The 11,883-nt window shown below is 35.5% G+C and overlaps 1 protein-coding gene across 1 annotated transcript; it reads left to right on the top strand.

Annotated features, from left to right (window-relative positions):
* Positions 1 to 216: 216 nt before the first annotated feature.
* Positions 217 to 10,209, top strand: LOC145617453 (uncharacterized). The gene is made up of 12 exons (XM_081672189.1): positions 217 to 615; positions 2,145 to 2,308; positions 3,648 to 3,870; positions 3,944 to 4,082; positions 4,170 to 4,376; positions 4,735 to 4,869; positions 6,103 to 6,231; positions 6,555 to 6,970; positions 7,420 to 7,636; positions 8,894 to 9,087; positions 9,308 to 9,634; positions 9,723 to 10,209. The coding sequence occupies exons 1-11, from the start codon at positions 248 to 250 to the stop codon at positions 9,510 to 9,512; spliced, it is 2,397 nt and encodes a 798-aa protein (XP_081528315.1). The 5' UTR covers positions 217 to 247; the 3' UTR covers positions 9,513 to 9,634; positions 9,723 to 10,209.
* The last annotated feature ends 1,674 nt before the right edge of the window (positions 10,210 to 11,883 follow it).

Raw genomic sequence — 11,883 nt, 5'->3', positions numbered from 1 at the left:
ACCATCAATTTGTACAATATAAATAAGTGTAAAATTAGCATGTATTGAGTCATACAAACCTATATGCCGTAGCCCGTAGGCCTCGTGCTCAAGTGAGTCAGGCCTAGAGAGCCTAGAAAGAGTCCTTTTGGACTTGCACAGTCGCACACCCGCACCAACAGGAGTATTTAGCAACAGAACTCACCTATCAACGACATAACCCCAAAACTAAAATCTGCTAAAACCTCCTTAAACCTTCAACCTTAAAATGTCACTCTCTCTCCTATTCAAACCCAAATTCATCCCAATCTCTCTCCGCTTCCTTCCCGCCATTTCAATCACCTTCTTCTCCACTCTCTGTAATCGCAAACCCCATTTCAATTACCCTTCAATTGACCCACCATTTCCAAAGAAACTCCCATTCAAAGTCACTGTTCATGGCCGCTCTTGGAACGATCCTTACCACTGGATGTCCAACATCAACGACCCAGATTTCGTCAATTTTCTCTCTCAAGAGAACTCTTATGCTGAAGCTTTCATGGCTGATACTAGGGTTTTTCAAAGGAAGCTTTTCTCTGAGATGGGTAGTCGGATTCCCGCCAAAATTTCTACTCCTCCTGAACGTTGGGGCCCTTGGTTCGTTGTTTTCTCGATTACCCTTTTCGATTTTCTTGTTTTTGAAGATTCCCTTTTGGTTAATTTGTGTTTGGTGATTGTTTTGATAATTTGGTATTGAATTATGTTCATAAGCTTTGTTTGTTTGTTTCAGTTGTTTGATTCTATGTGGTTTGGTATAATGGGTAGTTGGGTATTGTACTGTCTTCATTTTATTTTATTATGTTTGGCATTCGTTTCGGGTATAATTGCAGGTCAATTAAGGAGGGAAGTGGAATTACTTGATATAATTGATTGCTTATGTAGTTTGAGTAGCTTTGTTAGAGGTAATTGTATAATGGTAAATTGGTTTGTTTGTATAAATTGTTTTTGTATTTGATGATCAGCATACAGCTCTATGATTGTTCAATGTGGAACATTACATTGTGCATTTAACCAAATGGTCAAGTTCTAATAATTGAGTATGTGGTCTTTGAATGTTTGGTTTAAAATTTTCTTCTCTTGTATTCCGACTTTCTGAGCCCTTCTACATTCAAATTGGGGACTTAGTCTTGGTATGAGAAATGATAAAGCTATAGCTTAGATTGGGCAGCTTGCCCAACACCAAAGGTAATGGCAATGGATGGTTTTTCGTGATGCTAATAGACTTAGTGGTTTTACATTTAAGTAACTTTGTAAGCGGAATTTTGGGCAGCTTGCTCATTCCCAAGCATGGGAGCAGATTTCATCTTTCCTATACGCTGTCTCAACTGTATGGAATATGGTTATATAATTTGTACCAGTATTATAATTCTCCATTTTCCAGTTCAATTTAATGGCTATTTTATATATGGTATTTTTTTTTCCATCCATTACCTTCCATATAACACTCATTAACAGAATTTTAACTCTATAAATATTTCAAGTTACTTACTTCTTTTAACTCTAGTGATTAATCTAGACATTATAGCGAGTGGAGTCTAATAGCGAACAATTAAGGGTCAAAGTAGGTTATTTACGATTGATAATGTAATATAAGGTAGCAAGTATTATAACAGTATCAACTTGCGATAAAGTGTTATGTAAAATGTTTTGTGTTTGTTTGGGGTCCTAGGTGTGTTTATATTCCCTACTTGAAACATTCTCCTGTCTGAAAGAAGCTTTCAGACTATTCCATCATGGGTTTTCTAGCACTATTGGCGCCTGAAATATTGTTTGCATCTTCTATATATTGCTAATTTGCTACAATGATTCAATGAGCATCGTCTTGTCATGAAATGTGTGGCTTAACGAATCGGAGGTGAAGTCTGTATACAACACTGTAGCCCATTGGAGTTCATTAGTATAAATGTGATTTTACCTATTAGTTACATTTTTTCTGGGAGAACATGTGCTTGAGAGTGTATGAGTGATCAAAGAAGTTTTATTTTACCTCTCACCTGATAGCATGACATCACTCGAAATATTGTTGTCTTGTTGGTACATTTTTCAGCTATTAAGTATCTGTATAAAGATCAAATGAAAAATTACTTCAATACCCTAATGTCTGATTATTGTGCTGTTATTCCCAGGCTCTACTACCAACACATTCCAGAAGGGAAAGAATACCCTATTTTGTGTAGAAGACTAGATACAGAAGAATCTACAGGTCTAGGAAGCTTATTTAGTATCATAAAACGAGGATTTAAAAGGGAGGAGATTTTGCTTGATTGGAATGAGATTGCGGAAAAATATGGTAAGCTCTTACGTATCTAGTTTCAAGCACAGAAACCTAGTAAAAGTGAACACCCCCCCCCCCCTCTCTGCACACACCACACAAAAAGAAAAGCAAAAGGGGAATAAAATTGAACTTGAAGTACTGGTTAGCTTGGTGTCATATAAAAAGAAGAGCTGCATTGAAGTTGTTTATTATTATGAAATTACAAGTCGTGATCATTTTATATGCTAAAGGTTGAACTGTTGTTAATTTTATTGGGTCTGATGCTTGTTGAGGTTATTGTAATTGATGTTCAGTCGGCTAGAGTGCTTGCTAAGTGACCGAGATAACAGTGAAAGCAAAATTTTTGAAATGAAGTTGTGATGCTAGTGAAGGCCCTTATAATTTATGTTAGGATAGACAGAATGATACGTGACTCTATTAACAATTAGCTTTGAAGCTCGTAAATGTCACCAAATGAGGATGATACCTAGTTTATGGTATACTAGTTTTTCATTGGTATACTTCATTGAAGCTTATGCCTTTAGTATAAACTAGTTATTCATCAGTATACTTCCTCCGTTCTTTTTAAATTGCAAAGTTGGGAGTTTCACACTTGCCAATGCACATTTTAATTTTTAATAACATATCAGTAACAATTATGAATGATTAATATTATGATGTATTTACTATGACAGATCTAACAAGATCCCACATGACTATGTTTTCCCTCAAGTATAAATCGGTAAAGATGGTCAAAGGAGAGTGTGTGAATAGTGTCAAATTCCAATTATTGCTTATAAACCTGAACCGAGGATGTTTATATTAGAGAAAATTACATTTTCTAAACTTTTATATACTACGTGAAAAATTTAAGGTTATTATTGACCTCCACAATTAATAATCTGAACCAGTGAGCTGCTCCTCTTGAGCATGATCTGTTAAGTGCCTCATGGCTCCCTGCAGGCAATCACTTATTCGCCTCTGGCTCACTTCTGTATAAACCTTCCCAAGTGAGATATCTCATTTCCAGTTGTCAAGTTTCTAGCAGAAACCTTGAAAGTTGGGTAGCTTTCTACCATGATTGAATTACAAGTAAAATATTCCTAGTGGGAAGGAAGTGCATGTGTTTGTTGCTTCTGCATGGCAAGAATAAAAACACAGTTTTCAAATTAGGACTGCTATTTTTTTTTTCTTAATAATATAATTATTTATTGCTGTATGCTATGGCTCATGTTGATTTGGTGGTTCCTTTATTTCTGCTGTTGTTGTTCTGTTTGTCATGTTTCCTGTGCTGGATTTTTTCTCTCATCTATGGTGTCATTAACTTCAAGGGGTTCTGTGTTTCATTAAAATACTAGTTCATTTCATTCTTCAGGTTATGTTCATGTGGGTGCTTGTCGGGTCTCACCTGACCACAACTTTCTGGCATATACTCTTGATAAAAATGGCTCTGAGCAATTCACCCTTCAGGTGAAAGACTTGAGATATGGTCATATCATCTCAAGTGTTAAAGCTGATGCAGTTGTTAGCCTGGCATGGGCTCAAGACGGATCTGCTCTGTTCTATACCGTTGCTGATGATAACCAGAGACCATACAGGTAAGTTCCTCCCATCCTTTTTTACATTTGTTCAGTTCTGGATTGCTGGATTGTTTTCACCCTCATTTTCCAGGGTATTTTGTACATATTTGGGGTCAAATGAAGAAAAAATAGTATTTACAGAGAGAGATTCTAGGTTTTGTGTGGATATTACTTGTTCAAAGGATGGCAAGTTTGTTACAATAAACTCTAACTCAAGGTCTTCTTCAGAGGTGTGATGGAATCCATGTATGCTCATTTCTTTTCTGATGTCTGAATTCTATTATGCACCCTAATTTGGAACATCTTCTGTTTTAAAGGTCTATGTCATTGATGCAGCAAATCCATTTGATAGTCTCCACAGAGTGCATAAACGTGTCCATGGTGTGCAGTATTTTTTGGAACATCACCGTGGTTTTTTCTATGTTCTTACAAATCATCCTTCAGTAGAGGTTGAGAAGCTACATTGTGGAAACTTTTATCTTGGTATCTGCAGAGTTGAAGATATAAATTCTGCTGATTGGCAGGTCATTCTCTAGCCTTACACTATCAAAGCTTTCTTTTTCAAAGAACGCCTGGCTTATTTCCTTGTAAAATATATAGTCAATAGTCCTATAAAGTTGCTTGTCCCACTGACCTATAACTATAACTAACCAGGATATGAAAATGGATGTTTGTTACTGAAATCCAAAAGGGGCACAGAGGAATCTTCTAAGCAACATATTGTTTATGATAGATTATTATTATTAAACAAAACCTATATTGCCAAAAAAAAAAAAAAAAGGTTACAATATAGGTTGCAGGATCCAAACTTTTCAGAATATATTGCCGTTTCTTTTCAGAATATATTGCCCTATATAGTGATTGATGTGCCTTTCTTTTCAGAATATTATACTGCCCAAAAAGGGAACCAGCTTGCAGGATATGGACGTTTTTGATAAGAATTTGGTCCTTTATTATGACAAGGAGGGCTCTTCTATGATTTGTTCTGTTAATCTGCCTATTGATGTCAACAACAAGGTACTAGATATGCCAAACATGCATGCACAACGAAATCGCTTATTGCAATTTGGGATAAATTTATAAATTAGCTTCTTGGGGGCCCAAAGACATTTTCAAATATTGCATATCATGTCCTAGATTGTAAATTTAATTTTCCTTCCATTAACATTTGAATGTAATTTAGCTAAAATAATATCGTAAATCGGTGCATTAGTTAAATCATATCCATTGACCAAATTTAAGTACCCCGAGTTCTCAACAGCTTCACATAATGTCATCATTTTCTCTCTACTATCTCATTTGTAGTCTTTTGAATCTTTTATGGAAGACAATTTTATAGTATAATGGAATAAAGAACAAATTCTTTAACAATTTTACATTGGTCAAAAATCCTGGAAGGTGTGGTAAGAAGCTTGAGGAGAACCTTGGTTTACCTTGACCCTTCAATTGCTTCAGCTTTGTTTGTACTTAGAACCATGTTCATTTAGGGTAAGGTAAACCATTATGGCTTTTCACCTCTAAGAGTGAAAGGGAGCATTAGGTTAGGCTTTGACCTTCCTGTATGGTATTAGGAGATAGGATTGAGGACTCAAGCAATACTTCTCTATGCAATTCCATGCTCTGTTTGATTAGGAGTCAACAATAATATAGTTTGGAGACTGATTAATCTATAATTTATTTATAGAGATCATAGAGAATGAGCTTAGATTAATTCATAAAATTGCCAGTCAGTGAATAGGCCATTAATATTATCCCCCCTTTCATATATATTTTGTTCATTTTTAGGCTCTGATAAGGATCTCAGTCGATATTCTGACCTAGTTTTGTATATTATTTGCTAAACCTTGGCTAGAGCATTTTGTATGCTCCTTCTCCCTTAAAGTGTGTAATTTTTAGCACTGGATCTTTTGACTAAACTCCATATTTTTAATATGAATTCATTTCTTTGGTTAACATCACTTATTTCTTTTTCGATTGTCAAATTGGCATTTTATGATGCGCTATAATGAATTAATGACTATACTGTTTCACACCTCTTTTTAGTTAACCTCTTGTCAATTTATCTATTCCCATGCTTTGCTGTCACTCCTCAGCCCTCATATGGGCTTAGTCTTGTTGATACACACGGCATTTAATATGTATCACGGAGTGTATAATAGTTCATTTATGATCGCATCTTTGATTTTCAAATTAACATTCTTATCCATACATAAATCTTATATTAATATTTACAGTATGGGTTTTCCTCAGCGCATCGTGGAGATTGAAGATTTGAATCCTTGGACTTTCCCTATACCCTCTGAGCTGTGCACAATGGCCCCGGGATCAAACCATGACTACATGGCCTCAGTGTACCGCGTGCTTCTTTCCTCTCCTGTGGTATAGCCTCTGATTAACCTCAAAGGAAGGTCTTGCATTTTTGACTTATTTAATATTTTTTCTTATTTTACGCTAGTTTGATGTTATAGTACATATCATAGTATGAGAGAGAGAGAGGTACAACCAGCTTTACAATAGAAATTTCTGGAAAAACATGTAGTATTCATTCTTCTCTATCGAGTGCGCAATCCATATGACTACTTATCAGTGAATTTGTAATGGCTTCACTTTCCAATGCTCATGGAACTAATAAAGTGGTTTGCCTCTCCATTTATATCCAATGCAGTTTGTTTAATACATTCTGCTTCTCCATTTACTTGCAGATGCCTGATTTAGTAGTTGAATATGACTTATCTACACGTAGCTTTAATGTTGTTCACCAAGAAGAGGTGTCGTATGCAACTGAAAGTGCACTTGCCGACTCATCAAAATTTGGTATTGATGGTGAACCACTATCAAACATTAGAAATGATAAGTGCAAGCGACAAGAGGTAGAAAAATCACACAGCTGGAACGAATTTTCAGTGAATTATGCTTCCGAAATACATGAGGTCATTTCCCATGATGGTACCAAGATTCCTTTAACCATAGTATACTCAAAAGATATGCATCACAAGGGACAGTCTCCTGGGATCCTTGAAGCATATGGTGCATATGGCGAAGTCTTAGATAAAAGCTGGTCCTCAGATCGCCTCAGCTTACTTGACCGTGGATGGGTAGTAGCATTTGCTGATGTAAGGTTTGTTCATGTACTTGAGGTGTACTATTATACTATTATCTAAATATGGTGTCATTTTAGTCTAAATGAGTCTTGATTGGTAGCTTCAATGATAGATACTTATATAGTTATATTATAGTAGGTTCCCAGAATCACCCTCAACCCTCTATGCTGTGGCAGAAGGAGCACTGTGCTTTGGCTTCCTTCTCATTGAACCCTGAATCTCCTTGTGTGTAAAAACTGTGTTACATTCTGAATGTTGGTCATGGGTGACTTTCTAATATGACCAGGCTACTCTGGAATGTACATTGTTTAGTGCCTCACTATTTTGTAGATTTGGCATAATTGTCAAGTTAAATTATTGCAGAAAATATCTACGTTCTATTTGGTAGTGTCTCCCCCCCCCCCCCCCCCCCCCACACTCCTTTTTACTGATTAAGAACTGAAGGCTAGATATTTTTTATGAGCAGGGGTGGAGGTGGTCCTGATCCTTCCTGGCATCAATATGGAAGTGGAGCTAATAAGATAAACTCTATATACGATCTTGTCTCATGTGGTAAGTATCTAGTCAATGAGGGCTATGCTACAAAAGGTAGGCTTGCTGCCATTGGAACTAGTGCCGGGTCTCTGCTTGTGGGTGCTGCTATCAATTTTCATCCTGATCTCTTTTGTGCTGTGATTTTAAAGGTACTGATTGTCATTTCTTCATCATTCCTATTGAGGTTATGTTTCCTCTGTTTTGTCAGATGTGTTTATAAAAAGTGAATTACTCAGAAGAAGCTCCTTGTGAAGTTAATAATTACAGCCAGCATGCATCTTGTTGTGGATGAAATTTTAGAGAGGTCTAGATTCACCTAGCTTTTAAGCTTTAGCCAGTGCAAACTAGTGGAGCATCTTCAAATAACTTGTAATAAAAGCTATAACTATGGTGAAATTAGTAGTATGATTTTATTTTGATTAAGGAGTATTGTAGTTGCAACACAAAATTTCCCTCTTGCCGTAGTCCTGCAGTTATTGAATCAAAATACTGACTCTTCTGCTTGGGAATTAGGGGGTTTAATGGATTAAGGCAGCTATGTTTTCCAGGGTAGAACTTTGACCATTGTATTATCTCATCATTTGTGATAAGTTATTTTAAAAGACAAGACTATGGAATAAATTTTGATACAAATCTATTATAAGTAGTACAGTCTTTATAGTTATTGTCAATGTATTTTCAGGGGTGATTTGTACTACATCTATTTTTCTACTCACTTGCATTTTGTGTGGTCTCCAATGTAAATATTGGACTGTTAATATCTATAACTATATATTAGCTAAATTATAGTAGTTGATATTATGAAAATACACATTGAAATGAATCGAACAAGATCCCACACGATGTTTTTCATGCATACAAATCACAATGTATGGTCAAACTTTTTACTTTGATGACACTAAAAATAATGACTAAAACAAAAGAGGTACTATTATGAATCGGAGGATCATTTGAATTTTTTATTTACCTCGTGTTGGTTTGGTTCAATTAATTGCAAGAAGGATATAGGGTGAGCTAAAAGAGCTAAGACATCTGGATAGATCAAAGATTCATCTTTTGGGTTCATTTGTTTTGTTAAGCACTTTGTGGTATGAAGGGTCCAGACTTCCAGAGTGAGATTATGTAGGCTGACCAAGTAACCCCTAAGGATGGAGGTAGCTGTGTTCCTGTTAAAATAGCAATGGAAGAAACAGTACGTGACTTTTGCTGTGTTGATGGCTGATGGCAACATACTAGTTATCATGTTTACCGATTACTTTCATATGCTTCATAATCTGTTGCAATCTTTGGCTTTTTTGAATTTATTCTGCTAGATGTAGACAGACTACATTGCATCAAAGCTTTTTGACAAGCATATAATTCTAGAATTTGTACATCCAATATTGATCAAATTCTTTGCATATCAGGTTCCTTTCCTTGATGTATGCAACACATTGATGGATGACAGCTTGCCTCTAACCATATTGGATTATGATGAATTCGGAAATCCTAAAATTGAATCTCAATTCGAGAAAATTATGGAATATTCTCCTTATGACAATATAAATAAGGGACTTTGCTATCCTTCAATGCTTGTCACTGCAGCATTCAATGACTCAAGGTAAGTTTTATTGTCTCTTCCATTATATCGTGATTTTCTCCCTCCCAAAACATCAATCCATCCCCCCAAAACAGAAATACAGATAAGCATTGCTTAGTATTTTTTAATATGAGCACGTGACAAAGATATGACCAATGACTTTTTTTTTTTTTTTTTTAATTGACGGGACATGACCAGTGACTTTGGAGTACTGATTGATGTGTGATTGTGTTTATCTCAGGGTTGGAGTATGGGAAGCTGCAAAATGGGTGGCTAAAGTACGAGAAGAAACATGTACAAGCTGCTCTCGTGCTGTTATCTTGAAGACAGAAATGTATGGAGGACATTTTGGCGAAGGAGGCCGTTTTGGGCAATCTGAGGAAAAGGCTTATGAATATGCATTTCTGATTAAGGTTATGGGATTGCTAGATAACTCCAAACGTTAGGCTCGTGCTGGGGGAATTTGTTTTCAAGATCTATGCTTCCACGTGTTATCAGATACTTCTAAAAGTCCGGACTGTTGCCTATTGCCATGAGAACTTCTTTATGTTGTGGAGGTCGCCAACTGGTAATTATGCACTTGCATCTTTTACTATTACACTCTACTGGAAATAACTCTAAAAGCTGTGATATCATGTTTCCCTGTTTTCTTGTAGAAGCCTAAAGTCTGGCAAGTGTTTATTGAAGATGGTTGCTCTGTTAGTGTGGAAAGAAGAAATTCACGTTGAGAATTAATTTATGGAGCTCTATAAAAATGATCTCAATGATAGCGGGACTGCGGGAGCAAGCTTGCAGATCACACTTTACAGTATATGTTACAGGTTCACAGGTATACTGTTGTTTTGCTGATTCCGACTGTAAGAAACCAAGTTTCTGGTTTACACAATTACACTACAGCAATTTGTGCAAACTACTTGGCTTTTCAAGCGTTGTCCAAATCCTGATTCTAAGGACTTTGAAGATCATTTTGAAGGCGTTGACTGTGACTCCATGGTGATCAATATTCTTTTTTGTGAGAGTTGAATTTAAGCATTTGATTATCACTACAAAACTATGATAAGACTATAAGAGTGTATATTTTATTGACTCTGATTTTCAGTCCCTTGGCCGAAGTATTTTATGAGCTTTATTATTATACGTTTACTAGGGTAGCAAATGAGTACGATGTACGCAACATAAATAGCGATGTCCGGGGAGTGCTTTTGATTTGACCTTATATCACAAATTTAGGAATCATTAGTGAGGGAAAATACATAAACAAATATTTGTAAGGATACAAAGGTCCGCACCCTTTTTTAAGAGTTCATAAAAGAGAGCAATTAGGATTAATAAGGGTTAATAAGTAAAAAAAATTTAGAGGGTATAATTGTCTACACATTATTCATAAGAATTATTTGTTATCACATACTTTTAAAAAGGTAGGGATACTCTTAATCCTTTTTGTTCTTCTCATTAAAAATAAGGGAATTTGAATTAAGAAAAGTGTTTTTTTGAATGAAAATAGTCCCAAAGAGGACTACAATTCATTAACTTCTAGCAAATTGTTCAAAATAAGCTTTACAAAAGGGTTTCTTGATGTACGAGGAACCTTTTTTTTTTTTTTTTGTTTTTTTTAACAAGAAACAACCACATAAATTTAACTAGCCTTCTGGCTCGTGCAATGTACGGTTTATTATTAGGTATACAATATATATAATTATTTTTTTAATATATATTGGCATATGAATAGTTTATAGAGGAGAAAAAGAGGTGAAAATTAAATGCAATTGTAGTAGAAATTAAACTGGAGGAAAGTGAACCAAACAACCTTCAATTATTATACATGCATTGAATTAAAGTTTTTTTTTTTTTGGGGTTTTCTACATTATAACCCTCCAATTTTCCGTTTTCTACGATGTGCCCTCCCTTTTTGAGAAATCTACACTGTAACCTTAAAATACATTTAGTTTCTATACGATGTGTCCATTTTATAATATTTTTTATCAATTTGCGTGTTGAAAATGGTTTCGTTGAAGGTTTTGGGGGTATTTTGGCCCTAAAGGGTCCAAATTGAGCTCAGATTTAGCAAAATAATAACACAAATGCCCCGTTTTGCATATTAAAAAAGTCTCGATTTGCGTGTTTACGTATTTAATATGCAAAACAAGACATTTGTGTCATTTCTTTGTGAAATCTGAACTCAATTTGGACCCTTTAGGACCAAAATACCCCCCAAAACCTTTAATGGAACCATTTCTAACACGCAAATCGATAAAAAAAATATAACTAACGGAATTTGTTAACGCCAAGATAACGGCAACTCGGCAAGGTTACCGTATAGAAGCTAAATGTATTTTAAGGTTACAATGTAGATTTCTCAAAAAGAGGGGGCACATCGTAGAAAACGGAAAGTTGGAGGGTTATAATGTAGAAAAACCCTTTTTTTTCATATGAGAAAAAGGGATTAAAAAAAATAAAGATTGAATGAGGTGACATGTGGCATTGGAGAAAAAACATAAAATGTACATGTGGCATTATAAGTAGGGGTGAGCATAACTGGGTACCCTGTAAAAATTCCAGGAACCGGAACCGGAACCTGTTGCAACAGGTTCCTCAAAATGAGAACCGAAACCGGAACCTGTTGAACAGGTTCCTAGAAATTGGGAACCGGAACCTGTAGGTTCCGGTTCCGATTTAGGCTACCCTGTATTATAATATACTTGTAGGGTTCTATAGGTACTACGCAGCGGATATAACATATATGAATCATATTCAATAAAGTACCTAATCCCAAGAATCGCATGCATAACACACAAGACACATAATCATACCTTTGAA

Source organism: Chenopodium album, chromosome 1 (assembly GCF_948465745.1).
Source record: "Chenopodium album chromosome 1, dcCheAlbu1.1, whole genome shotgun sequence".
Lineage (NCBI taxonomy): Eukaryota > Viridiplantae > Streptophyta > Magnoliopsida > Caryophyllales > Amaranthaceae > Chenopodium > Chenopodium album.
The sequence above is the reverse complement of the archived record's forward strand: the minus strand, read 5'-3'. Positions and strand labels throughout refer to the sequence as shown.

What these genes read in the sequence shown, in the direction of transcription:
- LOC145617453 (XM_081672189.1), top strand. Translation starts at nt 248, where the DNA reads ATGTCACTCTCTCTCCTATTCAAACCCAAATTCATCCCAATCTCTCTC. An exon ending in GATAACCAGAGACCATACAG is followed by an intron (nt 3,871 to 3,943) that starts GTAAGTTCCTCC and finishes CTCATTTTCCAG; the next exon opens with GGTATTTTGTACATATTTGG. An exon ending in TGCTTCTTTCCTCTCCTGTG is followed by an intron (nt 6,232 to 6,554) that starts GTATAGCCTCTG and finishes ATTTACTTGCAG; the next exon opens with ATGCCTGATTTAGTAGTTGA.